The sequence below is a fragment of the Anser brachyrhynchus genome (genome assembly GCF_964034855.1).
Source record: "Anser brachyrhynchus genome assembly, chromosome: 2".
In the NCBI taxonomy this organism is placed as follows: Eukaryota; Metazoa; Chordata; class Aves; order Anseriformes; family Anatidae; genus Anser; species Anser brachyrhynchus.
Window position 1 is genome coordinate 82,588,247 of NC_137695.1, and position 26,991 is coordinate 82,615,237.

The 26,991-nt window shown below is 43.9% G+C and overlaps 2 protein-coding genes across 3 annotated transcripts in view; one reads left to right on the top strand and one right to left on the bottom strand.

Annotated features, from left to right (window-relative positions):
- Positions 1 to 26,991, bottom strand: part of DUSP22 (dual specificity phosphatase 22) — a 134,508-nt gene that overhangs the window by 101,444 nt on the left and 6,073 nt on the right. The window lies entirely within an intron of this gene.
- On the top strand, positions 1,003 to 26,825 carry RIPK1 (receptor interacting serine/threonine kinase 1). 2 transcript variants are annotated; one of them, XM_080582754.1, is made up of 13 exons: positions 1,003 to 1,676; positions 2,059 to 2,191; positions 5,342 to 5,545; positions 7,196 to 7,349; positions 7,838 to 7,975; positions 10,355 to 10,583; positions 11,725 to 11,874; positions 13,068 to 13,144; positions 16,611 to 16,701; positions 18,918 to 19,490; positions 20,604 to 20,675; positions 25,466 to 25,618; positions 25,980 to 26,825. In XM_080582754.1, the coding sequence occupies exons 3-13, from the start codon at positions 5,394 to 5,396 to the stop codon at positions 26,264 to 26,266; spliced, it is 2,076 nt and encodes a 691-aa protein (XP_080438880.1). In that variant the 5' UTR covers positions 1,003 to 1,676; positions 2,059 to 2,191; positions 5,342 to 5,393; the 3' UTR covers positions 26,267 to 26,825. The 2 variants fall into 2 exon arrangements, with proteins under 2 accessions (XP_080438880.1, XP_080438879.1); XM_080582753.1 differs by lacking the exon at positions 1,003 to 1,676 and having other exon boundaries at positions 1,762 to 2,191.

Sequence of the window (26,991 nt, forward strand, 5' to 3'; positions counted from 1 at the left end):
AGTAAATAAAAGTTTCAGCTAAAGTAAAATAAACCCATTAGGTCACTTTTTATTCATTAATACTAAAAATAAATATTTCTGCTCATGTAAAGACATTACTGTGAAAAAGCATTAAAACAGTATTGACCTTATCATCCACATCAGGATAACCTTCCTTTCTTCTCCATCAGAATTAAGAGATTTCTACGTAAATTCAGATCGCATTTTTTGGATCAATTTATTTTCCCTATTCATTTCAAGAAGGGATGTCATAACTGGCAACACTGAGCGCTCTTGAGTGCAAACCAATAAATGTTAATTTGTCTTTTTTTTTTTTGTCTCATGCTTGTTGGTAAATCACAACTGAATGAGCCTGAAATGTTTTTAACCACACAATTGTTACAAATTTAGCCATCTTACTTCCTGTCTTCAGCCACATACCTAATGCAAAGCTTAGAAGAAGGAAAAAAAAATAGTAACAAAGAAACCCAGAAGCAAAAGGCTGTCCAAAATAGTTTGTAACATTTGGGATGGCAACAGAAGACCAAAACTGCTTGACCTTCCCATGGCTATGAGAGACACCATGTCTGGATTTACTTTGTTTTGTTTAATTGACAAATATCCCAGATTTGCTGGACTGCAGGTTTAGCAATGCCTTCCTTACAATGCTTCACAATGTGGACAAACATGAAACATCTGCGTCCAAACAACAATGAACTTAGCTTGTCAATCCAGCATTGCTGTCCTGAGCCTCCTGATTCCAGCAGGGGAGATCAGCCCTCACCACTCAAAGCTGCTGGAGTATTAGACGCCTGGTCTGGTTCACTACTAGTTGCTCCAGAATCAGCTGAAAATGGAGAAAGCTGGAAGGTGGGAGCCACCTGCCCCTTCTGGATGAACGGGCCAGCAGAAGGCATAAATCAGTCTGCCTGTTCCCCTGAAAGTGCAAGTTAGGATACACAGGTGGTTCGGGAAGTCAGATACTGCACTGATGACCGCCACAGGGGGGAACAAAGGATGATTTCTGCACTTGCAGAGGGACGGAGCTTCAGAGTATGCAGCGTTACACACCAGTGCACCCATGCAAACCTCAAAGGCCCTGTAATACTTAATGGATAGTGGTTCTTTTGTTTGTAAGTGGCAGGTGTAGGACTCACACGAACACAGCCTCAGAAGTCCTTCACAGCCGAGGAGGAATCCTACCCAGGAAATCGCCTGTTTGGGCTGGCACAGAATTAAATAAACCCATCCGCGGCTGCTGTGTTTCTTCCAGCTCCATAGCAGCCCGAGGCCCCAGTTTCCAGCAGGAAACCGGCTCCCGGACCACTTACTTCCATCCCACTCCTAGAGCTCGCCCCGCGCTCCGGGAAGGCTCCCTCCCTCCAGCCCAAGCTGCGGGCTGCTGCTGCCGCCTTCCCACACGGATCTGCTGCTCCCGCACTCCGCAGCACCCGCAAGGCACTGCGAGGAGCAGAGAAATCCCCTGGAACTAGAAGTACCGTGGCAAAGCTACCGAGCAGCAGCAGCAGCACCACCACCACCACCAGCCCTGCCGCCACCCAGGCCACCTCCTCCGCTTCCGAGCAGGCGCAGCAGCGCCGGGGCCGGTGGCGGAGCCGGGCGGGCCGAGAGCTGCTCCCGCCGGCTGTGGGGGGGGGTGGGGGCTCGGCCGGGACGAGAAGCGGCCCGCAGCCACGGTGAGGCACGGTGGGACCGGGGGGGGGGAGCCGGGCTGGCCGCACAGAGCCGGAGCCACCCCGCTGCGGGGGGCGCCGGGCCGCCGGCCCCGGGCGAGGCGGAGCGCGGGAGCCGTGAGGGGGGCGGCGGCGGGGCGCCCCGGGAGGCGGAACTGGGCCGCGGGGGAGGCTTAAATCCAGCCCTGTCGGTGCAAAGCTCTCCCTCCGTGCCCCCAGAGTGACGGCCGCGGGGTCGGGGGGCGCTGACAGCTCCCGCAGCGCCCCGCACGCACGCGGTAGTTTTGTGGCCGGCTGCGGGAACCCGTCCTTCTTCCTCCTCCGTGTACCAGCGTCGGTGATTTCGGTTTTGGTTCCATTTTCCTCCCCCGTCCACCCCTGCCAGCGATTCCGGGTTCGGTTCCAGTTTGTCACCCGCTGCCGCTCCCGACAGCCGAGCGGCCAGGAGCCGAGGCGCTTGCCGGCGTGCCCGCCTCCTTCAATGACATCTTGCAGCGCCCGTCAGGCGGCTGCGCACCGTGAGTACCCCCGGCACCGCGGCACCCCGCGTCGCGCCCCCCCCGCCGAGGCGCCCAGCGCGCCCCGTAACCGCACGGGCCCGCCGGGGCTGCGTCAGGCCAGCAGCAAGGCGCCGCGGGGAGCGAGCCGTGACCGGTAGGCCCAGCACGACCTGGGGGAGCGGGGCGCCGTTCGCGTGCCCCTTAGGGGCCAAGAGGGAGAACAGAACCACGGCGTAAACGTTAAAATGCCACAACCCCACGTATCGCACCTCTACCCCTCTCTAAAGGAAAGAGGAGCCGAACATACTGGTCAGCAGAAAATCCCTCTCTTCCAGCAACCAGCGTTCAGAATTTTCATAGTACTTGTTGGCGGCTGTTAAATACAAATCATCCCCGATACCGATGTTCACAATCGTATATTAAGAAAGATTTGTTTTGTAGTCAACCAACAGTACACAGGTGAGGGTGACCTTACAGAACACAAGCGAACCACTGGAAGCAGGCTTAGCCTCTGCAAGGTTAGGCTGAGCAGAGCTGCAAAATTTCTCTTCTGCTCATCACAGACACTTAATGTTGGTACTGAAGTATCATAGGTACTAAAGGATATGTTTTCATCACTATGTATCCCAATAAGAAGCAGTAAGCTTTGCGTTAAGTTGAGCCTTCCTCCTTGATTTCTGTAATATCTGACATTTTCAGGTAACGTCAGCCAATGCCTCATGTTAAGTAGCATACTGAAATAAGTAGTCTTTGCTTGCAAGCCTGACCAGAGATTGCTTTTCTGTGAAACCCATCCTACAAAAAACTCTACATTTCAAACAAGTCTTCAGTTCGAAGAGCTTTTACTGAGAGTACCTCATTAAAAAAAAAAAAGAGGAAAAAACAAAACATGAGCATCCTAATACTATAGCATGCCTAAGGAGGGTTTTCTCCTACCTTATGAGAAAATTCCCTCTGTTGAAAGTTATCCAGCTCACTTCAGCAGCCCTCTCATGATTTCGCAAATTACTACTGATTTTCTAAGCCTTCTGGTCACGGTTATTTCATGCTGCTTGACAGGAAGGAGTATTACCAAGGTAAACAGGAACAAAGTTCTGTGTTTTTGTGGTTTGAGGCAGGGCTACTATTCATCAGGTTATATTGTGTTGAATGTCTAGCAGCCCCAAGCTATTTGTAACATTAACGTAACTTCAGAGATTCAGCATTTAAATAAACACATACCTAATTTGTCTTCACAAGAATAGTATCTGCAATTCACGCACAAGCAATTACTACCTAGATGTATAATTACTGTCAGCATGCAAAAATTACCATAGATATGTAACTTTTGATCCAATGCTTTAAAGGGAGACCCCAGATAAAGAAGCAAGATGTTAGTCTGTGTCACATTAAAGTCTCATTACTGAATTCAGGCCTTTGTACTGGTGACACCTACCCTATCAGCACAACAGCTGGTTGCGTTTCACCAAGAAAGCCAAAGGACCTTCACCAGGAACCGCTAGGGAGACAAGGGCTCACCTGTGAGAGCAGCAGTGGGTGTTCTCGGCAGCGCTATGAGCTGTTTGTTACACAGCCATTTGACTAGCTGTAAAGCAATATAAGAAAATCTCCTCTCCCGTAATAATCGTTAGGCGGAGCCGAGCTTACCTTCTTACTAAATGAACACTGCCATGTCCTCAGTCCTGTGCTCTCAAGGCAGGCTAGCACCCCAGCAAAACAAAATCTGCATCCTTTCTAAGACAGGAAAGCCAAAGAAGAAAGCTTCCTTTTTTAAAGCTTCCTCTTCAGAGTTTTGGCTTGTCAATATCAAACTGGCCAGCTAATGTCTAGATGTGCACATTAACATCTCTCTTCCCTCCAACACCTACTTTTTACAGACTCTTTCACTGCTTCCTTACTTCCCAGACTCCAAAAAGAGGCTGCAGCTGATGTTCATAACAACATTAAAAAGATCTTTGCAATTAGAGGTTATAAGATACAGGTGCATAGTTGTTAGCAGTAAGTTGTTGGTCTGAAATATTTGGGAAGCCCTTTTCTACACTATTTAGAGAGCTCTTAACTACCCGAAGGAGATAATCTACTGCTGCTGACAGGGGCACTTGGAAATAGTGCTTTTGTTACATCTGTGTCATAGCCACACAAAAGAAATGGAAACTGAACAACTACTGGAGTCTCTTAAGAGTTTACTTTTTGTCAGAAGACCTTTTCTTTACATGACGTAAAGTGTTTAAGGCAAGAGTTCAGTGATGAAGAAGCAGAGCTAGCAGTTTGCACCTGTGCTAGCAATGCAGCTTGCTGATGCATGCCAAAGGCACAGGTTTGTGCAGCCTTCTTTTAAGGTTTTACCACCTGAGACACATCAGGCAAGAGAACACCACAGCTTTATCAAAAGCTTAAAATTATTCTGGCATCCACTGTGGATGACTTACCTACCCACTTCGAGGTTCCCCAAATTCACAGTGTTTTTCTGTTGATGTGTTTAGGAGTTACTGCAAGCTTCCATAATTTCTTCATCCCTTTTCTTTTTTTGAGGGGTGGAGAGCTGCCTTATTTCCCCACCACAGTCCTTCCCAGCTTTCATCTCCTTAAGTTCAGGCAGCTGGGAAAATAGGTTTCTCACTTTCACCCTCCAGAGAAACCTTTCCTTTGTTTTAAGCTTCAAGGAAACTCTTGAAAGCTGGACTTGAAAAGATGCCTAAAATGTAGCTTAGAGTTATACAAGTATCTAGGCACCAGACAGACACATGTTCAGGCAATTTAGAAAAGGAGAGCCTATCAGAATTGTTACATACTGCCTGCCTTTGGTGCCATGGCCCTTGTTTCTCTGGTTTTCAGTTTTTCCAAGCATGAAGTATAAGGACAGTAACAACCTACTGCATATTCTATGGATAATAACCATTTATTAATAGCACTTGGAGATCCTCAGGTGAAGAAATGGTTTCACATCATTTTAACACGACTCTAATGTGTAGACAGAATAAATCACTGTGATCTTTGGGTCTGATCCTATGAGAGAAACACAGCATCTTTAGTTTCACACTGAGGCCCTTTGTAACGCAGCTAGTTCAGAAGGGTCACGAGAGTAGATTCTAATGTCTCTCACCTTACATAGACACTTAGTGGAACAGTTAAATGCAGAGTAATGACGCTTTTTCTTCCTTTGTACAGGTCCAGAAGCACTAGGGTACTTCATTTCGTTTAAATTGCTAAGACTGCAAACATGTCACTGGATGACATCCACATGAGCACCCGGGATTTGCTTGAAAAACAACAATTAGATGCTGGAGGATGTGGAACAATTTCTTTATGCTTTCACAGAAAACATGGATATGTAGTATTAAAAACCGTGTATACGGGACCCCAGCGCACTGAGTGAGTTACTCATCTTAGTTCTCATTTTTATATTTCAGTCTAGGGAACCCTCTAAATTCAATAAAGAGAAATCTAAATAAAAGATTATAATTTTAGATCTTTGGATCCTGGATATATTGTATGCGGGGAAAATATTGTCAGTACAGTACTAGCAGCTGTCCTGCAAATTTTCATTTTTCCCTCACGAGCCAACTTTTATTCTAGAGTTTTAACTTGTCGTTGCAGTTAAATTCCTGTTTTCTTTTGCAAGGCGAGCACTGCTGTGAATTGTTAAGAATCAAGGGAACTCTTACACACCCAGATAAATTCAGTAACTCAGCAGACACGTTACTAGCAAGCGTGCTGATCAATTTTCAGTACAGCTGTCCAAATGTAGATGTCCACTAGGAACTAAACACACCTGGGCCATCAGCCAGACTCCAGCCCTGCATTTATAATACCACGAACGTAAGCTAAGACCACTGATTTAATTCAGGGATTGAATTAGCTGTGGATTTCAATGGATTCATGTCACGTTCTAGCTCTACTACCTCACCACCACAACTATCCTAGAACTCTCCCTCGAGTCTTCCACTAGAGAGAGAGAGAGAGAGAGAGAGAGAGAGAAAAACCCATGTTTTTCTAGTTTGTGTTATGACAAAAAAAAAAAGATTTATTTTGCCAGTGGAAAGCAAATTAAGAAATTCCAGTAGTTTGCAGACTTCACTGGTGTTTGGGACAAACACAGTTAGAACAGATATGCCTGCCAGCTTTATTTTATTTTTTTTTCTCACTGTCTCACTACCTAGGCCCGTAAGTTTTTTATTCCTTAAAGTCTTGAATGAAAAGTCATAAGCCAACTTCTAAATGAGCCTAACACAAACAAAACAACCATCTCCTCTAGTACTGCAGAAGAACACAGAGGGAGAAAGCAGCTTCCTTATAAGTCACAGGGTAGGAAAGCTTTAGCAAGCAACATAGCCTCAAGTTTTTCTTGCATTGGTTTGCTCTCTGACTGTAACAGGAGGAACAGTAAAAACGCCACCCCTTCTCATATTTAAAATTATCAGTACTGTCCTTCTTTAACACCAATAGTGTGCTCCCATCTGTGTACCTGTGACTATTGGTGGGTTGTACTGATGTAACCAGGTTTTGAATTCATCCTAAAACAATAATTCCTAGTAAATGTTATCAGTATCCCATACGTGGGTAGATTCCCGTGTAATGAATCCATTTTGGAAGTGAACATGATTAGCAGCCCTTCAGGAAAGAGGCCTGGGTAGTTTCCTGTACAAGAGGCAGTGGAGCGTGCCTTGATCCTCCTTTTGCAAAGGTTCTTTCAGCCCTGTCCTTATCCCACCTCAGCTCAGGGATACACCACCAGTACTGCATTTACAAAAAAAAATAAATAAAAAAAATGCTTATTTACCTTCTGAAAAGCAGGCCTTAACATCAGGCTGTGCTGACAGTCTTCGTACAAGGCATTTGATCAGAGAGTTGGAGAACATAGCCTGACATGAACAGGGCTGTACCCATTTAAAACCAATAGAAGGTATGGTTCGTCTTAGAGTGGCTCTGGGGAGGCTGTCAGTTTGGGCCATGATTTTGGGCATGAATCAACAGCATTTTTGCTTTATCTAGCCTACTTTCAGTGTAATTGCTGTTTTGCAGATACAATGCTTCCCTCCTCGAAGAAGGCAGGATTATGCGCAAACTACAGCACGACCGTGTGGTAAAACTACTAGGTATAATTTTGGAAGATGGAAACTACTCACTTGTGATGGAGTATGTGGACCGGGGGAACATGATGAAAGTGCTACAGAAGGTGAACAGTGAATTGCTTCATCCCTGATACTCCTTTGAGTTAATAAGATGTTTGAAAGGGTCAGGATGTTGCTGCCATCTCCAAAGGATGCAGTCATTTTAGTTTCTAATTCTCCTTTCTGTATTAAAGGGCCAGTTGCACTCTGCCTTCTCTAAAGGTGGCAGATTATAAAAGCAGAGGACAGCTATGGCTTTCCTGTGCATTACAGAGGAGGAGACCACAGTTGTAGGTTCAGAGTTATGGGAGCATATTTGTAGAAATATTTTGAGACTCCACTAAAAAAGAATGCTTTTGTAAATATGGAGAGACTCCAGACTTATGTTAATGCAAGAACTTAGATCCGAGAAGGACCTTGGTTCTTTTTATTAGCCTGGCTTGAACAGAGGTACTCAGGGGACTGAGAAACAAACTCATTTAAAGACTGTTTTCTGATTTGATGGTTGTAGTAGCATTTTTTAATAGATGGTTTTTCTTGTTCCTTATTTTAGCTCTCAATACCTTTGTCAGTGAAAGGCCGTTTCGTGCTGGAGATCATAGAAGGAATGCTTTATCTACATGAGCAAGGCTTAGTACACAAAGACCTAAAACCAGAAAACATCCTTGTGGATGCAGACTTCCACATTAAGGTATGCGTTAGAAAGTAAATGGAGAATGCTGATGGTTTGGGTTGAAGAACCCAGTTTGCCTGCTTTTGCTTAGTATTCCTGACTGGTAGACAAACTCCTCTGTAGTCCAGTGAGCTACTGCTAAAACAGCGTTAGCAGTGGGTCCCTGACATGTGATGACCTAGACAAGCTCTGCACCTGAGGTTTGCATAATCTTCCCCCATGTGTGGAAAAAAAATCACCAGGGGTATTAAAAAAGAAAAATGTTATTGAGAATTAGTGAACTACGAATAATGAAACAGCTATAAAGAAAAAAAACAAACCTAAGCCCACAGACTGAAACAAAAAAGAAAATGTCTTAAAGATCATGTCTTTTGTCCTTTATTGCTGTAATTTCTCCTCCTGCCTTTACTTCCTTCTTTATATTCTATTCCTTCTTTTGCCTATTATCTTTTCCTCTTTTGTCTCCCTCTTTTTTCCCTTAGTCATCGTTTTTAAATGACAGCCAGCAGCTACCAAAAAAAAAAAAGCAGCAGGAAACTACTTCAAAGAATGATTTATAAGCCTGTTCCAAAGTCCTTCTATTAACTTCAGTGGGCTTTTGGATCAAGACATATACATATAGAACCTCCTGCTGAATAAACCTGAGTAGAATTTGCAGCAGTCCTCATCAAACATCCTGGTCAAGGTGAGTTGCTGAAATGATCACCCCATTACAATAGGAAACTACTGAATAAAATGCTGTGAAGAGTATTCTATCATGTTTTATTTCTCACATGCAAATTATCAAGAAGTAATTTGACAAGGTTAAGATAGAAAGTCACAGTGCAGTATGAGCAGCTTGGAGATAATAGATAAAAGCTATATTAGGTTTTGACCAAAACAAAAGACAAAACAAATAAACAACAACAACAAAAACTACTTCATTATCTGCCTTAATTGTAAATTGGTTGGTTTGGGGGTTTCAGCTTGCTTTTATGGACAGGAGCAAATTACTCTGCTATCACACTGGAAGACAAACAGAACTGGAACCCAGGATCAAATTCAGAATCAGATCAGGCTTCTTTAAGCAGTTTGATCAAAAGCCTCATGTAAGGCAGCTGTTGTATGATCTATCTGCTCAAATGTGTCCAACAGTGCCAACATTTATAAGGGCAAACAGCTGTGCTATGAAACTGCAAATGTAGGAAGACTTATATTGTATTTTCCTCTGTCACATTAGACCTCTCACTTTTAGACACGAACTCAGACTCCTACTTTGTCAGCAGGTTGTAACTTAGAATTTCCTCTTCTTCTGAATATATCACCTCTAAATTTAGCCTAAAGCTTCAGAAGCTAAAGAAGACCAATAAGCTAGTTAGAGGCAACAAGAGAGAGAGAAAAGAAGTGAGGCAATGTGTCACTCCAGTTGTATCTGGAGTGATTGGGTTACACAACTAGATGAGTTTAACAGCTTTCTGTGGCCAAGAGAGGCAGTCATGCTTTCTTCCACTTGTCTTCTCCTGTTTCCTTGCGTTAGGGAACTCCTGTTCCCTTGCATTAGCACTGGTGCTAATTTGACCACCCTGCCACAGTACAATTTAGGAAGCCAAACCAGCAGATTACAATTTAAGTTTTTGGCAGTCCTATCCTTCTGCTGGAGAGCACTTGGTTGAGTAAGCTGGTTGAGTGCCTTGCCCTAGGTCTTCCTGGGTCAGAAAAGGGTCAGTGCTGGAACAGGAGAAACTGAGGGAGCACATGAGAGGAGGCTGTGGGAAATGGAGGGAAGGATTACTTTCTTCACCACGAGCCATTAGTCTAGCTGTTGTAAAACAGCACCCTTATGTTTCAGTAACGTCACCTTGTCAAGAGCACGGTACCCAGATACCCTGGCTTTAACTAATTTCATGCTATCCTTTTCCACGTCTCTTGCAGCATACACATCACAGAATTTTCTATCCTCTTCCTCGCCCTTTCTGTAGAAAGGTCTCAGGAAGTCAGGTTAAATGGAATCAAAATGGAAAGTGCATTGCAGTAGGAGGGGATATACACCATTCTTATAGATTATTTCTGAATCTCAGCTGCTTCTTTTGTGGATCTTCTGTTCTGCCATGAGTACCACAAAGCAGCTCTTGAGCATCATTTTCACTTCAAACTTTTCCCCCTTGCATTGTGCCATTGCTCCCCGTGGTGTTAAGTTAATAATGAAGGTTCAGCCTAACGGTTCCCAGTTGGCAGTGATATTTTATTTAGGGAAAAAAAATGGAGAAAAGAACGTTTGCCTTTCTCATAATTGCATTTTTGCAGTTTCATTTTTAGGTAAGTCACTATCTGCAATTGTTGCAAAAGTGAGCACTGCATGAAATGCTTCTTTATCTACTTGTCATCACAGCACTAGCTCTGACACATCTCATTTTTCAGATTGCAGATCTTGGTGTTGCTTGCTTTAAGAACTGGAGCCGGCTGACCAAAGAAGAGACTACCCGACAGCAGAAAATCAAGAGCACTTCCCAGAACAATGCTGGCACTCTTTTCTATATGGCCCCAGAGCACTTACGGAGTGTTAATGTAAAACCTGATGAGAAATCAGATATTTACAGCTTTGGCATAGTAATCTGGGCAATTTTTTCTAACAAAGAGCCATATGAGCGTAAGTTACTTCCAGAAGCCTGGATCACAAAATTAAGTTGGAAATACTAAGCGTTTAAAGTTACAAAATTAAGATTAGTGGATTATATCACTTATGCCCAAGAACAGCCCATGTTTGGCATCTGATGGCTACTTTTAAGTATTGGTTGCATCATTCCTCCTAAGTGTGGTCAAGAACATCTCAGTGGTACTTGAAACGCAGGCGTGCGTCCAAGTCTGAACAAAGTATTCACATCCACTTGGTGCGCATGTAAACCTGCATTCGGTGGCAGAAGTTAGACAAACCTTGGGAAGGCCAGGATGGAAACTTTGATGTGTATGCTATCTCCTAACATGGGCTAGTCACGTGTGCTTTTTTTCTTTTAACGGGAATGTCCACACAGTCAGTTACTGCTTCTCAGCTGTGTGGTGCTAATTTCTTAACATGCATACATAGAATCATTAAGGTTGGAAAAGACCTCCAAGATCATCTCGTCCAACCATCCCCCTGCCATCAATGTCACCCACTAAACCATGTCCCTAAGCACCACGTCCAACCTTTCCTTGAACACCCCCAGGGATGGTAACTCCACCACCGCCCTGGGCAACCCTTTCCAATGCCTGACTGCTCTTTCTCAGAAGAAATGTCTCCTCATTTCCAACCTGAACCTCCCCTGGTGCAACTTGAGGCCATTCCCTCTTGTCCTAAATGTCCTACACTGACTCATACAGAAAAGTAGGAGCAGACCATGGAATTCCAGAGTAACTTGTGTTTGCCGTTTTGAATGGATTCGTTTTTGCTAACTGGCTAAACACTGCCCATATGGCAATCTTTGTGTTCTGACCTAATACAGAGCATAACTGAGATTCAGGTTCTAGAAATCTAGATCTGTCACCCTTACTCGCACAGAGCATGTCTTATGCATAAAAATAAATCTATTAGTCTTAAAATAAATCTCTAATGTATAGTAATTAAGACCCTGGATTCACATTCACAAATGTGAGAGATTTGTATCTCTAACTCAGGCATCTTTCTCTGAAACATTTACATATCCAGAAATACACAGGCTGCTGCTTCACTATTTCTTTTACCTACAGAGATGTGACTTTTGGGGATAGCAAAATACGTGATTACAATCTGACATGAAATGTTAATTTTTCAGATGGTATAAATGAAGCTCAGATTTGCTTTGGCATCATGAATGGAAATAGACCAGACATAGAGGAGATCATCGAGAAATGTCCAATGGAGATTATTGACTTAATGAAACAATGCTGGGCACAAGAGGCAGAGAAACGGCCTACCTTTGCAGGTAAGACATTGCTTCAGGATTATTTTTGTTACATGTCCACCAGTAGTTCATAGTGCAGCAAAACAAACTTGAGTGTTTTCTTCTTGATATATCAATTTTTGCTTTGAAAATAAAGCTATCAGCTTACGTGCCCAGTAAAGTCTGTTCGCTGTACTCTGACTGAAAATAGCATCTTGTCCAACATCTCCAAATTTGAGGAACACTAGTGACTGGATGGAGTTAAGACACTTTATGCATGATGATAATTTGTCTTTGACAATGTATTATCTTCCTTCTGAAGCTTGCAAAAAAAAGCTAATAGGATGGAACATAGTACATCTTGGGTACAACTGAGAACATATCCTATCAAAAATTGCTTCAAAAGCTGTCCCAGATTAGCCTGCCATTAACAACGCAACAGCTTGTGACTAACCATCCTTTTGTGTGTCAGATCCCAAAACAATCAAAGTGCGTAAAAGTCTGGACTGAATGGTCTGGGGAAGGAGACTAAGCATTCATCAAATATAAGCCAATGTTCCTTATCTCCTTTTGCCCTTTCTCTCTGCCTCAATAGCAGTCCCAAAAAAAGAAAAACAACTTGTGACAGGAAACAGAGATTTTGATTTAGACCAAGGGCACCAAGAGCTTCACATACAGCAGGTCAATATTCCTAGGACATATGTATACCAGGAGGAGCAAATCAGCTGTTTCCATATTTAACCTGAAATTATCTACTGCTAACAGATTGATTTTGAGGTTGCACTGGGTGTCTCAGTTTGTTTTTCCCTTAAGCAAAATGCTAATATTTACCTTGTTTATAGATTCTTTCAGTAATCCCATCTTTAGCAGAGGTAGGGTAGCTGCTTATTAAATACCTGAATGCAACTGAATGTATTCTATTTCTTAAAACATGGTATTTTGTCTTTTGGCCAGTCAAGTCAAGAGCAGGTGCTGTCAGCCACAGGTCATAAACAGAGCACTTTCACCCTAAAAAGCAATATGACAACTAAAAGAAAATCGTCTTGTTCCTGTTACTACGTTAAGGCTAAAAGAGTTATGTGAACATAGATTCCAAATGTGTGTATCATTTTCCCATTACCGTTTCTGACTTGATACAAGCCTTTATTCAATCCTTCTCCATCAAAATTGTTGACAGTATAAATCACTTATTTTCCATTGAAAACCACTTTCACCTAGTTCTCTTCTTTTTACAGAAATTAGTAAAACATACAAACCATTTTACTATCAAAATATAGGAAAAAATATTGAAGAAGATCTGAAGAAGATAAAAGTGAGTAACTTCCTAAATATTTTAAAGTGCCAGTTTCCTAACAACCCTGTGCCTCATCCCCAGTTATGGCCAGATTCTGCCACGCTCTCATCATGCCCGACTAACCTGATTTCCTTCTGTGATAAACTGTGTGGGGCTGTGAATGAGAGGAAAGCAGCGTGTGGCATTTACCCGAACTTTAGGAAGATTTTCAACACAGTCTCCTGAAATATTCTTGTGTCCAAGTTCAGATGTTACTGTCTGGATGGGTAGACAACCAGATGGGTTAAAAATGGGTTGGATGATGAGGCTCAGAGGGCAGTGGTTAATGGGTCCTACTTCACCTGGAGACCAGTAAGTAACAATTGGGGTAGTGCAGGGGTCTACTGCACTGAGACCTGCTGTGTTTTATGCCTTTACCAGCGACCGAAGGAAGTGATGGAGCATACTCTCATAAGGTGTGCAGATGACACCGAAATGTGGGGATGAGTTAAGTACTGTCATAGGCAGGGCTGTCATCTGCAGGCTGGAGGAGTGGGGTGATGGAAGCCTTAGGAAATTCAGAAAGGACAAATGCAATGTGCTGCACCTGAGGAGAAACAACGCGTGGCTTCACCACTGGCCAGGGGCTGCCTGGATGGGGAGCAGCACTGCTGAGAAGACCGGGGCATGTTCAGCCCGGACACAAAATGGCTTTGGGAGGGCAACAAGTAGCGGCCCGTTCCTACCTGTGAAGGATTTGTTCAGAATATGGAGCCAAACTCTTCTCAGCAGCACATAGGAGAGGGAGGATGAGACAGCGAGCATAAAGCAAAACCAGAGAACAGCCCCACAGGGACAGACAAGCAATGGAGCAAGCTGCCCAAGAGTGTTGGCCAGTCACTATCCTTAGAAGTTTTTCAGGACCCAGCTGGACATAGCCCTAAGCTACCCAGTCTGATCCCATAGGCAATCCCGTTTTGAGCAGGTGGAGGAACTGGAGGCCTCCCGGGGCCCATTCTCACCTGAATGACTCTATGATAATACAAGACTTTGGAAAAGCTTCTACCATGTCCAGAAAGTCTCACTGATAGAATTAAATATTATTCCCAGAGATTCAAAAGTAGCAGAATCTGATTTACAGTAAGTATAAAAAATTCTGTACATTCATGCTAGGTTTTTTTTTCAAGGCGTATGGTATTGCGTTCAGGCAGCATACAGTGATTTCTAGCCTGCTTGAGACCAGGAGCAATACCACAGCAATAAAAGTAATGCCCCTGGTTTTAGTTGAAATCAGTTATTTTTCCTTTGTATTTAAGTTGGTCTTTCTTCCTTTTCTGGCTTTAGGTTTACAACTTACGATACAAAGAATGATTTCTGGACTGAAAAATAAGAGAATGAGAACTTCTTGAGCATTGGTTGATTACAGAATCTTTTTATCACAGATTTTATCAGCTCACTTCAGTAGTACTGACAGCTACCAGTGATGACTCTTAGAATTAGGGTTTAATCTTTGCAGTAAAGTGAGGCTCAGACTCATGATATATATCCAGTTATTTTAACAACAAAAAAGAACTTCCTTTGTAAAACCATTCATTTGCAGTTTTGGTTTTTTAAAGTGCTTCCTTCTATCAACAAGTCCTTAATTGTGGAAATGAAAGGTTCTGGTTTCGAAAACACGTGATAATTATGAAGCATGGTCAACTGTTCAACGGAATGATAGTTCTGCAAAACGAAATTCATTAGACAAGTCTCCTGGACTGATCTGACTGAACTAACTCATGATGTGAACTACATGTCCAATTTATGACAGCTGCATTTTATACTAGCTGCATTAGCTCTATGCAAATATCTTGCATCATAGGGGCCAAAGGACTATTTAGAAAATGGGCTACGAGTCTATTACTGTCTCAGGAAGGAAAGCATCCCTTCATATCAGACCACACAGGTGAGGGGCACAGAGCGTGAATACAGCATCCAGGCAAGTCAGTGTGGTGAACTGCTAGTACAGCTTCATTAACAACATGAGTTGGAGGGCTTGGGGCAAAGCATTTTTTCACTCCCGCACTAGTGATTGGGGAAGCAAGAGTCTACAGCCCCCTAACTAAAAGGGCCACAGAATCCCAGAGTGGCTGAGGTTGGAAGGGACAGCTGAAGATCATCTGGTCCAGCCCCCTGCTCAAGCAGGCCCAACATCCCTTTCTGCAAAGCTGCTTTCCAGCCAGTCAGCTCCCGGTATATGTTGGTACATGGGTTTGTTCCTCCCCAGGTGCACAACTTACCACCCCCCTTCATTGAACTTCATGAGATTCCTGTCAGCCAGTTTCTCCAACCTATTGAGGTCCCTCTGGATGATTAATGAAGGCATTGAACAGGCTTGAACCTAGTATTGATGCCTGGGGTACACGTCTACTTACCAGCCTCCAGCTGGACTTCTTACCATTGATCACCACCCTCTGGGCCCAGTTGTTCAGCCTGTTTTCAAGCCTCTTCGCAGGATGCTTATCTAGCCCATAATTCATCAGCTTCTCTGTGAGGATCTTACAGGAGACAGACTAATTATGAAATACATCACTATTTAGTTACTCAAGTAAAATCTAAGTACTTAAGGTTGTAATGAGATTTAGAATGTCGTCTTTTGCTTTGGGAAGAAAAAACTGTGGGAAGTGATTAGCTGGTTGTTGATTTTTAATCTGCAGAAGTACTTCTTGGGTTTAACTTTCATTAGAAAATAAAAGACAGCTTAAAAAATATTTTACAAGTAAGATGCACCAGGGGAAAGTGAGAAATCATTTTTCCAGGTAAAAAAAAGAAAAAAAGATGATTTCTAGTGAAGTCTGAGTAATAGGAACATCAGAAGAGTAGAACAGGAGTGGATTTTGCCTTCATTCTAGCATAGTGAAGATGAGGGTTTGCAGGGGGGAAATTGTACTGCGTCTTTCTGAACATGTCCTCTGAACTCCTTGTTCCTGATGCTCTCAGGAACGGTAAAAGTAAAAAAAAAAAAGTAAAAGTCAGCATGGCCATACATGAATGTAACTCTCCATCCTACCTCTTTCCTGTAGATGAATATACTTGCCATACAGAGATCCAGAGAAGAGGGTGCATATTTGCTACCTTTACCTCAGCATCCTCCTCTCACTGAGACTGCTTGCAGAAAGGCTAGCTATTAAGCTCAAGGCAGACAATCCAAAACCACTCCATATGGATTTAGCTCATACTCACATAGGTAAGGGCCTGGCCAACTCAGAGTATTATATACTGCAGTTGCATTACAGTTCTTCCTCCCTTCACTGAAGGTAAGGTTTTGCCCATCTGTAGCAAAGCTATGGGTATTTTCTGCTAGGCTGTGCTCTCTGTTAAGAGCTTGGGATCTCTCCCCACACTCATGGAATCTGTTCACCCAGGTCTCTTTACTGCGCACGTGTGCTGTTCCCTACTCTACAGGTACTCCCTTTGATTAAGCTTTCACCTATAATTTGATCATGTGTTCTTCTTTTACACGTAGAAAGTGTGGCCTGAGCCAAACGAATTGCTGCAGAGGATGCAATCCCTTCAGATAGATGCTGTAGCAGAAGATCCCAGTAATGGTCAAATAGGTAAGTGTTCCGAGTCACTTCCTAGCATAACATTATGCCATGTACTCTGCTGAAGATAAAATTGGGCCTGTGTACGATGTAAGTAATCTTACCATTAAGTGGTTATGGAAAGATTCAATTATGCAGCACTTCAGAGAGAATTGTAATCACTGCAAAGATTAAATTTGCTCCCAGGCTCCCCAAAGTCATATTCACTCTTTCAAAATTTTCAGCATCTTCAGTTTGAAGCTTTTTTATTTTACTGGCTTGTGCTTCTCTCTTCCATGCTGAAAAATGTATTTAATATTAAAATTTTCAACGGTCAATTTGGTAATTACTTTTCATAGTTGCTCTTTCTTCCCATCCTTTTAACAAACGTAATGCTTATTCTATAGGCTTCAGTTCCACAAACTTTCCTTTTTCCCCAGACCAGCCTTTCTTACAAATGATCTGAATACAACCAGGACATGTAATTATAAGACACTGCTTTGTTTATGACCTTGCTGTCTCTAGAGTCTACCCGAGGAGCACTAATAGATGAGTTCTCTCCTTTCTCTGATATTTTCTGTCAAATCTGGGATAAGTTGCATATTTCATGGAGCTATCTCACTAATATGTTATGACGTATTTTCTTGTGTGGTAGCATACTTGGAATTGGTTTACCAAAATATCTTAATGGCAAGGGAAGTAAGATCATATTTACAGCACTGATTTATAAGCAACAATATAAAATTGAGTAGAAATAAAAAAAATCCTTCTTTGCTTACACCGTTTTAAAGACAATATTAAACAAATTATTTTGAACTATAGCATGCAACTGATCAATCTTCCCCAAGGTTAGGTTAGGTGTAACAGATCTTGAGTAGAACTAATCGATTTAGTAGGGCAGCCCTATTGCTATATTTTTTAATTAGTATAGTTACATCCCTAGCAAAAATAATCACATACAAAGGCAGATTACAGATGCTTTTGTGTTTTTAAGTATGAAAGGTTTTACTGTGAATTCCCATTGCAGAAAGATACTATCTTAACAGTCTGTCAAAGTCAGGTTTGATTTTTTGGGTTTGGTTTCCCCACCCCACTCCCGCTCCAGCCAATGGGCATTACTCGGGCAGCGTTAGCAAAAGGTATCCTGCAGGACCCCCTCATTCATACACCTCAGGTTTGCCCTGGAGAACGCATGCCATACAATTTATGCTACTAGCTGTCAGTTTTGATGGGATTGTTTCTGTCTTAGCTTATTCCTCCCACTCTCCCTCTAGCAGTGGTAGCAACAGAAGCAGAGCAAGTCAAAGTGAATAGAGTACTAATACACAGCCATCACGAGGAACTAGTTTTGGTCCAGCCTAATCTGGACTGAATTCATGCAATTTGAAACAAACAAAAAACCCTAGTTCAATGATATTATCTGAACTGATGAGAAGCACGTATACTTTATTCCAAGCTCACAGTGATCTGTGCAAGTGCGTGCTTCAGGCAGTGTGCAACATTTCCTAGACAAATGTGAAGCTTTGAGAACTTTAAGCAATTAACTATAGCCTTGCCCTTAAAAATCACAAGAACAAGTAGTAATGTGCAGAATTTTACATTCTTGTTTAGTCTGTTGCAGTATGATCTGGTTCATAACTCAATCTAATTCAGGACTGAAGGAGAGCTTCCTTTGATAGCGAGAATTAGTCTGAAAGATGACAGACTATTTTAGCTGGTAGGCGTTACTTGTAAAAATGTATTCTTTGAGACTATGAAGAACAAACTAGACAAAATAAAAAAGGATTAATCCTGAAATACCCAGATGGGATTTTTGCATAATCACTTGCAGATGTGACCTTAATGGCAAATTATTTATGCTTTATGAAGTAATACCAGTGATAGTGGGTCTTATTTTCCATCTTGTTATACTCCAATCTTGCACTGATCAAATACCAGCTAATGCAGTGAAGACTCAGTTGGAAATCAGACCCTACAAAAATCTCCAGGAATTTCTTGTTTCAGTGGTTGAGAAGCTGGTGTCAATACAAGCAGAATAACACAGCGAGTTCAGATACCTCTTTCCTAGATATAAGTCTGTAATACTTCCCAGTAAAGGCATTATATAAAGCAGTTTATGCTGGAAATGATGCTACATTTTCACCTTTTATGAATTACCATAACACTAAAAATAGATCCTAGTGTCATCACGACAGGTTATATACTTGCATTAGGATATATTTCAAATATTTAATTTTCCTTCCTTTCAGATCAGCCTAATTCTCTACACAGCTCTCAGGGCCCCGTGACCAGCGAGATTAATGAAGCCCAGTTTGCTGCCTCCCCTGAGAATCAGCCTGTTGAGAGCTGTGAGACCTCGTTTACGTCCCCTGACAATCTAGAAAGAAAACTCCAGCGGGAATACAATTACCACATATACGGCAGCTGGATGGATAAACCAGGAGTACCGGGAGCTCCACACGTGGTATACACCCCTGAAATGAGAGAGGAAGAAAGGAGACGAAGAGTTTCCAATGATCCGTTCGCAAAGATGTTTTCTGCTCCTCAACAGAGTGAACTGTATCCAAGAGCTGAAAACACGGGATCAAACACTAATCCTTATTTTCGGCCACAACCACCTGCAACACCGACACGGGGAAATTTTGATATTTTTTATGGGCCAAACCCTAAAAATCTCCTACCAGGAAACCCAGAGGATCTCTATGAATCACATTCACCCGGTACCTTTAGCCTGAGCAAAACTCCTGTGCCTGAATCTGGCACAAGCCTGCATTCACAGACCAACATAAACAGGTATCCAAAGAATACAGACACAGATACAGGTGAGAGTCCCCCTCCTCACAACTCCTGTGTTCCTGAAATCACACTTTTTCTTCTAAAAGTGATGTGGCAAAGATGGTTTTGTAGTTTGTGCAACACCTGCTTATTGCTAACAGCTTATCTGTGTGATACAGCAAAGGTTCTCTGTTTACTTGAAATGGCTCCAGGTTGCTAAAATGCTCCAGTTTTGACTTCATTTTGCTTGATTTCACTGATCTCAGGCTGTTAACTTCAAGTGAATCATTTCTAAACCATCAGTACAATAGAGAAGCATCAGACCGAATGCCTAACTCTTCAGCTACCAACTTAACAATAGCAGACAACAGATAATACTGCAGCTGCTACCAAAAACCAAGAACTATTAGTAATCATACTAGAAAAGCAAATAAATGCTTTTGACTCACAGAATGTAACATTCATACCATAGGCTGCTTGTGCAAAAATTAATGTTTTCTCATATGTTTGTAGCATTTAAGAAAATTAATATATTTTTTAGAGCTTGGTTTGCAGCAAGAGTTCAGAGAGCAAAAAAGGAGCTAAGGCTCTTGACTAGTTTCTCCAGAGAGCTCTACCGGCTGCTAACGGGAAACTTATCTTGGTGTTTGCTAGTGAGCTGTGGAGTAGAAAGGTACGGGGGCAATGGAGGAAGAAGACACTGAGTGTTCTCTGTTGCTACAGCCGATCACAGCCAACGTGCTTACAGAAACCGTGATCAGTCTCAGCAGTAAGCAGTAGGGCATGCCCAATGGGAGCCTTCTTGGTTTGGAATTTGCAGATTCAAATACCTGATAGAAGGCAGCAAAATCCATAACTACGTTGTGATCCTGCACTGCCATCTCAAAGCCAGGTGGTCATACACCCATGTGGAATCCCATGGTCCTCACTGGGATCCAAGGATCATTACGGTTATTAGTCCCCGAGCAAAATCATGATAAGGGTGGCTGCTTTAAGTAGAACTATTCAAGGAGGTGAAGTCCTGTTAAGTATTTTGTCATTTTGTCTTTTTGTGTTTAAGAGCACTATGCACTCAGACTATTCCAAATATTGCAGTCATTTTCTAGTACTTGTGCTTTTTTATTTATATAAGGATTTTGGCGTTTTCACTATCTGTTTAGGTAACAACGATTCCACTTCTTTCTCAAGGGGAACTTTTGCGTATTATCCTCCTGTACCTCAGTTACCCAGAGGTAAGTGCTGTAGCCTTTATCTGTTTTGGTAACTACCAGGGTAGGCATTGCATCCTGACTAACAAGGGAAAAAAAAAATCAGGATCTTGAAACAATTTGTTATTGCTTTATATCTCTAAATGTAAGAGAAGTTGTCACATGCCAAGGCGATCGGCTGCAGGGCAGGTGCGTTGCCACAGTGTAGCCAGGGATCGCGGTGTGCAGGGGCATTCCTGCATGGAGGCAACCTCAGGGAGCTGTCAGCACCCAGCAGCCCTGCCAAGGGTGGCTGACGAGGCTTGGGTGGGGCCAGGAGCAGCAGCAGCCACCCCCGCGTCCACAAGCTGCCCCTAGGGAGCACAGGTGAGCAGGAGCTGGGCAAACCAGGTATGACGCAGCAGGCAGGGAGTGGCGTGGCAGTGCGCGCGCGGGAAATTCAGAAGGCGGGCCGATTTATTCTCTTCTGGGAGCAACCACGGAAGGAGCCTTCTACTGAAACCAGGATGTTGTTCATCTGCTGCATCTGCTGCACCTGCCGAGATGATGCTGAAACCCAAATGGAGCCTCCCCAGGCAGATGCCTCTGCCCAAAGAGACGTCCCAAGCGCCGAAGGAGCTGCCCAGGACCTCAGTTCCAGGGAACGCCAGAATCTGGAAGTCCCCCTAGGGCCTGAAGGCAGAGGTGGGTGTCAAGGATACAGGTGTGCCCAGCTGGGTGAACTTTTAAAGCAGATGGCTCTGTTACTAGAGAAGCTCATCAGACAACGTAGCATCCAAGAATCCCATCAGGAGACTGATGAATTGCATTACGCTCAACGCGTGTCAGTGCAACAGCACTGCCTTGAGGCCAGACAAGGAGAAGGTAAGTTAGCTTCCAACCCTGAACTGACAAACCTGACTGACTCACAGGACAGTGGAGACTGGACCCTTGTCTCTGCTCTAAGCAGGAGTCGTCATTTCTCTCTTGCCCTTGAAGTGCCCCTGCACAACAGATATGATGCTCTAGGGCTGATAGAAACCTAGGAAAGGGCAACTGTACAGAGCTGGCCCAATAACCACCCGCATCAGAACCAGTGCCTCAAAGAAGGCACAAAGGGTGATAGCAATTGGAGACTCCTCGCTGAGAGGCACTGAGGCCACCCAGTCTCTCCAGAGAGGTTTGCTGCCTTCCTGGGATCCTCAGGCCTTTGTGATGTTACGAAGAGGCTACCAAGCCTGGTGGGGCCAGAAGACTACGCCCCAGTCCTGCTCCTTCATGCGGGGGCAAATGAGGCTGCAACAGACTCCAGAATATCAAAAGGAACTTTATGTCCCTCGGAAAGGTGTTGAGGGGATCGGGAGTGCAAGCAGTGTTCTCTGTCCTCCCAGCTGGTGACTGGGACCCAAGGAGGAGATGAATGGACCAAGTGAATGAATGGCTGCGTGGCTGGTGCCGTGCTCAAGGTTTTGGGCGCTACGATCTCGGACACGCTTTTGAGAGACCAGGAATGATGACACAGGATGGGGCATGCCTAATCAGGTGGGGCAAGCGTGCTGGGCAGCAAGCTGGCTGGGCTTATGAGCAGGGCTTCAAACTAAATTCAGCAGGGAAAGGGGGTGTACTTCTGAGTGATGGAAGTGAACCTGGGAACATCGTCACTTTAGGAAGCAATATGGAAATACTTGTGAACTGTCCCAAAGGGTTCCTCTGAAAAGGCGATGCGACTGACAGCCCAGCTGAAGTGCCTCTACAGCAATGCACGCAGCATAGGAGACAAGCAGGAGGAGTTGGAAGCCGCGGTGGAATTTGAAAACTATGACCTAATTGCTGTCATGGACACGTGGTGGGACGGATCACATCACTGGAACACCGGAATAGCTGGAATAGCAGGCTATGAGCTTTTCAGAAGAGCAGGCAGGAAAGGAGGGGCAGGGGCGTTGCCTTCTATGTTAGGGAGGGGATTGATTGCAAAAAGCTGCCTCTGAGAAACAGCCACAGACAGGCTGAGAGCCTCCGGGTGAAAGTTAAGGCTGGACCAACAAAGGACACCTTGTGGTCGGGGTGCGCTACAAGCCACCTGATCAAGGGGAGCCTGCTGGTGAGGGCTTCAGGCTTGAGCTACAAGAAGCGTCACACTCACGCTCTCATCCCGATGGGGGACTTCAGCCACCTGGCCAGCTGCTGGAAGAGCTGCTCAGCAGGCTGTGAGCAGTCCAGGAGAATCCTGGAGCGTGGTGGGGATAACGTCCTGGTCCAGGTATCAGACAAACCAGCCAGAGGAGAAGCGTTACTGGACCTGGTGCTTTCCAATGCAGACGAACTCATCAAAGAGGCTAAGATCGGAGGCAGTCTGGGCTGCAGTGACCTTGCCCCAGCTGAGTTTGTGATCTTGAGGAATATGGGCCTGGCGAAGATCAGTGTCAGGATCCTGAACTTCTAAAGAGGAAACTTCCAACTGTTTAAAGACCTGGTGGATGGGATCCCCTGGAACACTGTGCTCAAGGAGAAAGGAGCTGAACAGAGCTGGCAACTCTTTAAGGATGCTTTACTTAGAGCACACAACTCTCCATCCCCCTCTGTAAGAAAGCAAGCAGGGAGGGCAGGAAACCAGCATGGCTGAGCAAGGACCTGGTGCTCAGACTGAGGTGCAAGAAGGAAACGCACAGGCAGTGGAAGCAGGGACATGTGGTCTGGGAAGAGCACAGGGATGCAGGTCCCAAGGGTGGGATCAGGAAAGCCGAGGCATGGATGGAGCTGAGCTTGACAAGGGATGCAAAGCGTAACAGGAACGGATTCTACAGATACATTGACCAGAAGAGGAAAGCCAAGGAGAGTGTACCCCCTCTGATAAACAAGAAGGGACAGCTGGTAACAACAGACATGGAGAAGGCTGAGGTTCTTAACTTCACCTCAGCCTTCACTGCCAGTCAGGCTTTCCATGTCCCTCGTTTCCCTGACCCTCTAGGTGAGGGCTGGGGAAGCAGAGTCCCTCCCACTGTAAGTGAAGAGCAGGTTTGAGGCCACCTGATGGAACTGAACAGGTACAAGTTTATGGGGCCCAATGCCATGCATCCCAGGGGCCTGAGGGAACTGGCTGATGGAGTTGCCAAGCCTCTCTCCATCATATTTTAAAAGTCCTGGCAGTCAGGTGAAGTCCCTGGTGACTGGAAAGAGGGAAACATTACTCACACTTTTAAAAAGAATAAAAAGAAGGACCTGGGGAACTATTGACAGGTGAGCCTCACCTCTGTGCCTGGGAAGATCATGGAACAGGTCCTCCTGGAAGCAGTGTCAAGGCACCTTCAGGACAAAGAGGTGATCCAAGACAGCCAGCATGGCTTCGCCAAGGGCAAACGATGCCTGACCAGTCTGGTGGCCTTCTGTGGTGGAGTAACTGCATCAGTCAACCAGGGAAAACCAACTGATGCCATCTACCTGGACTCCTGCAAGGCTTCTGACATGGTCCCACATGACATCCTGATCTCCACATTGGACAGCCAAAGAATAGCAGTCACTGGCTCTGCATCCAAGTGGAGGCCAAGGACGAGTGATGTCCCTCAGGGGTCTGTCTTGGGACCAGTACTGTTTAATATCTTTACCAACAACAAAAACAGTAGGATCGAGTGCACCCCCAGCAAGTTTGCAGATGACACCAAGCTGAGTCGTGCAGTCAATACAGCAGAAGGAAGGGATGCCATCCAAAGGGGCCTGGACAAGCTAGAAAAGTGGGCCCACATGAACCTAATGAGGTTCAGCACATCCAAGTGCAGGGTGCTGCACGGTCGGGGCAATCGCAGACATGAACAGACTGGGTGGAGAGCTCATTGAGAGCAGCGCTGCAGGGAGAGACTTGTGGGTTCTGGTAGACAAGAAGCTCAATATGAGCAAGCAGCACGTGCTTGCAGCCCATAAGGCCAACTGCATCTTGGGCTGCATCAACAGAGGCATGACCAGCAGGTCAATGGAGGGGATTGTGCTCCTCTGCTCTGCCCTTGTGAGGACCCACTTGGAGTGCTACATCCAGGTCTGGAGCCCCCGGCACAAGAAAGATGTGGACCTGTTAGAGCAGGTCCAGAGGAGGGCCACAAAGATGATCAGAGTGCTGGAGCACCTCTCCTATGAAGAAAGGCTGAGAGAGCTGGGGATGTTCACCTTGGAGAAGAGAAGGCTCTGGGGAGACCGCACTGTGGCCTTTCAGTACTTAAAGGGGTCTTACAAAAAGGAAGGAGAAGGACTCCTTACTCAGGTGGAAAATGATAGGGCCAGGGGGAATGGTCTTAAACTAAAAAGAGGACAGATTTAGATGAGACATCAGGAGAAAATTCTTCGCTGTAAGGGTGGTGAGGCACAGGTTGCCCAGAGAAGCTGTGGATGCCCCATCCCTGGAGGTGTTCAACGCCAGGCTGGATAGGGGCTTGGCCAGCCTGATCTAGTGGGTGGCATCCCTGCCTATGGCAGATGATCTTTGAGGTCCCTTCCAACCCAAGCCATTCTATGAGGCTGTTAACCAAAAAAAAAAAGGTTGCCACTACACATTCCTGAAGTGCAAGGGACATTATTTACAATCTAGTAACTACTAGCAGGTAAGGCTTGGTTATGGCGCTTTGCCATGGAATAGAGTAGGATTGGCTTTCACTAAAGCACGACGTCACTCTGCATAATGGAAGTATGCTCACAGTTTCCAGTAAGTAGCCATTTCCATGTTAAATAGAGTAGAACATTTAATCATTTCCCTGATCAGCAGAACCTTCCTCCTCACCCTTCATGTTACTTCTTGACTTTTTGAACCATATGCAATTGTTTACAAAATTGTATTAAATTCTCTTATACAGAAGATTCAATCAAATACAACATAACTAACAGTTCTGGAATTCAAATTGGATCCTACAATCACATGAAGATTGAAGAGCAGAATCAACACATCAGCACTTTTCCTGTTGCTACAGAAGCATCTTACAGTTACTATGAATCAAGGGGTATATTTGGTAAGAGAAATATCTCCCTCATCTCTGTTTATTATCCCCTCGTAGTTATCTCTGAGAATCATTTGTTTTGGAATCTATGAAAGCAGTACAACTTTCTCCCTCTGCAACTTGAAAAATAACTGTCTAGATCCTTTACTATGTTGATACTACATCAGTATAGCATAGTACTTTAGAGTGTATAAAGCAAGTAAAGGTTTGTGGCGATACTGTTCTGTAATACCATGTACCTCATTTGTCCTGTAGTTTCATGACATACCAGATGCAAGCGGTGTGATACAGATACTACAAATAAGTTGGGAAGGACAGTTGAGATAGTAAGGGGAGTAGAAAATATATTTATGCCTTTTTTTTTTTTCTTCAGACAACAACACTGTCCTGACCGACAATCATCTGAACCTGGTGAGAGAGAACCTGGCCAGACAGTGGAAGCACTGTGCTCGTAAACTGGGCTTCTCTGATCCTGAGATTGATGAAATTGATCACGACTATGAACGAGATGGACTAAAAGAAAAAGTTTACCAAATGCTGCTTAAGTGGGGAATGAGGGAAGGCTCCAAAGGTGCTACAGTTGGAAAACTTGCCAAAGCCCTCTTCAGCTGCCAAAGACTGGATCTCCTTACTAGTTTGATGCAAATGAACGAGGAATAAGTTGACTGAGATCTGGGGAAAAAGTGAGGACATTTTTTCCTGATGACTTTGCAATAACAAATATCTCTGAACAGACTATGAAGCTTTTTGCACAGACTTTTCCTTTTGGAACAGATTTTTCTGCCAAGCAGTTTTAAGTGAATACCTCCAGTAACTCACAAAGTTGCTGTCAAGATAATTAGGTCTTGCAGATGATAAAATTTTCCTTCATGGAAATGGAATTTTGAAACATTACAAACAATAATACCAATTCAAGGAAAATGCATTATACAAAATTCATAGTCTGTTTTGAAACATGATGGTACCTTTGTTCAGTTCTGAACAGTGTACATTATTTCAGCAAAGCTTATGCATCAGTTAAGAATGTGAAAGACTCACTTTGAGAGACTTGGACAGAAAGCAAAATCAACTCTTAAATTTTGGCAGTTCTTAGAAGCTTCCTACTTCCAATAGCTCTTAGTAAATATGCTATTATTTTAAAGTCTTTTTACAATGTTCATTAAATGTATATGTCTAGAACTATGCTGAACAGTAGTGTGAATAAAAGCAAAAAATGATCTTTGGTTGAAAAAGTGTGTAATTGATAAAATATTCTTCTTTCAAGGATTAATATTGCACTTGATTTTACATTGCTTGGTAGAGAAAATTTTACAAGATTAGTCTCTGGTCTGCTTTATGAAATGGTGAAAAAAGAAATTACATCATTGTGCAACCCAAAATAAAAG

What these genes read in the sequence shown, in the direction of transcription:
- RIPK1 (XM_080582754.1), top strand. Translation starts at nt 5,394, where the DNA reads ATGTCACTGGATGACATCCACATGAGCACCCGGGATTTGCTTGAAAAA. An exon ending in AAGATCTGAAGAAGATAAAA is followed by an intron (nt 13,145 to 16,610) that starts GTGAGTAACTTC and finishes TTTTACACGTAG; the next exon opens with AAAGTGTGGCCTGAGCCAAA. An exon ending in TGAATCAAGGGGTATATTTG is followed by an intron (nt 25,619 to 25,979) that starts GTAAGAGAAATA and finishes TTTTTTCTTCAG; the next exon opens with ACAACAACACTGTCCTGACC.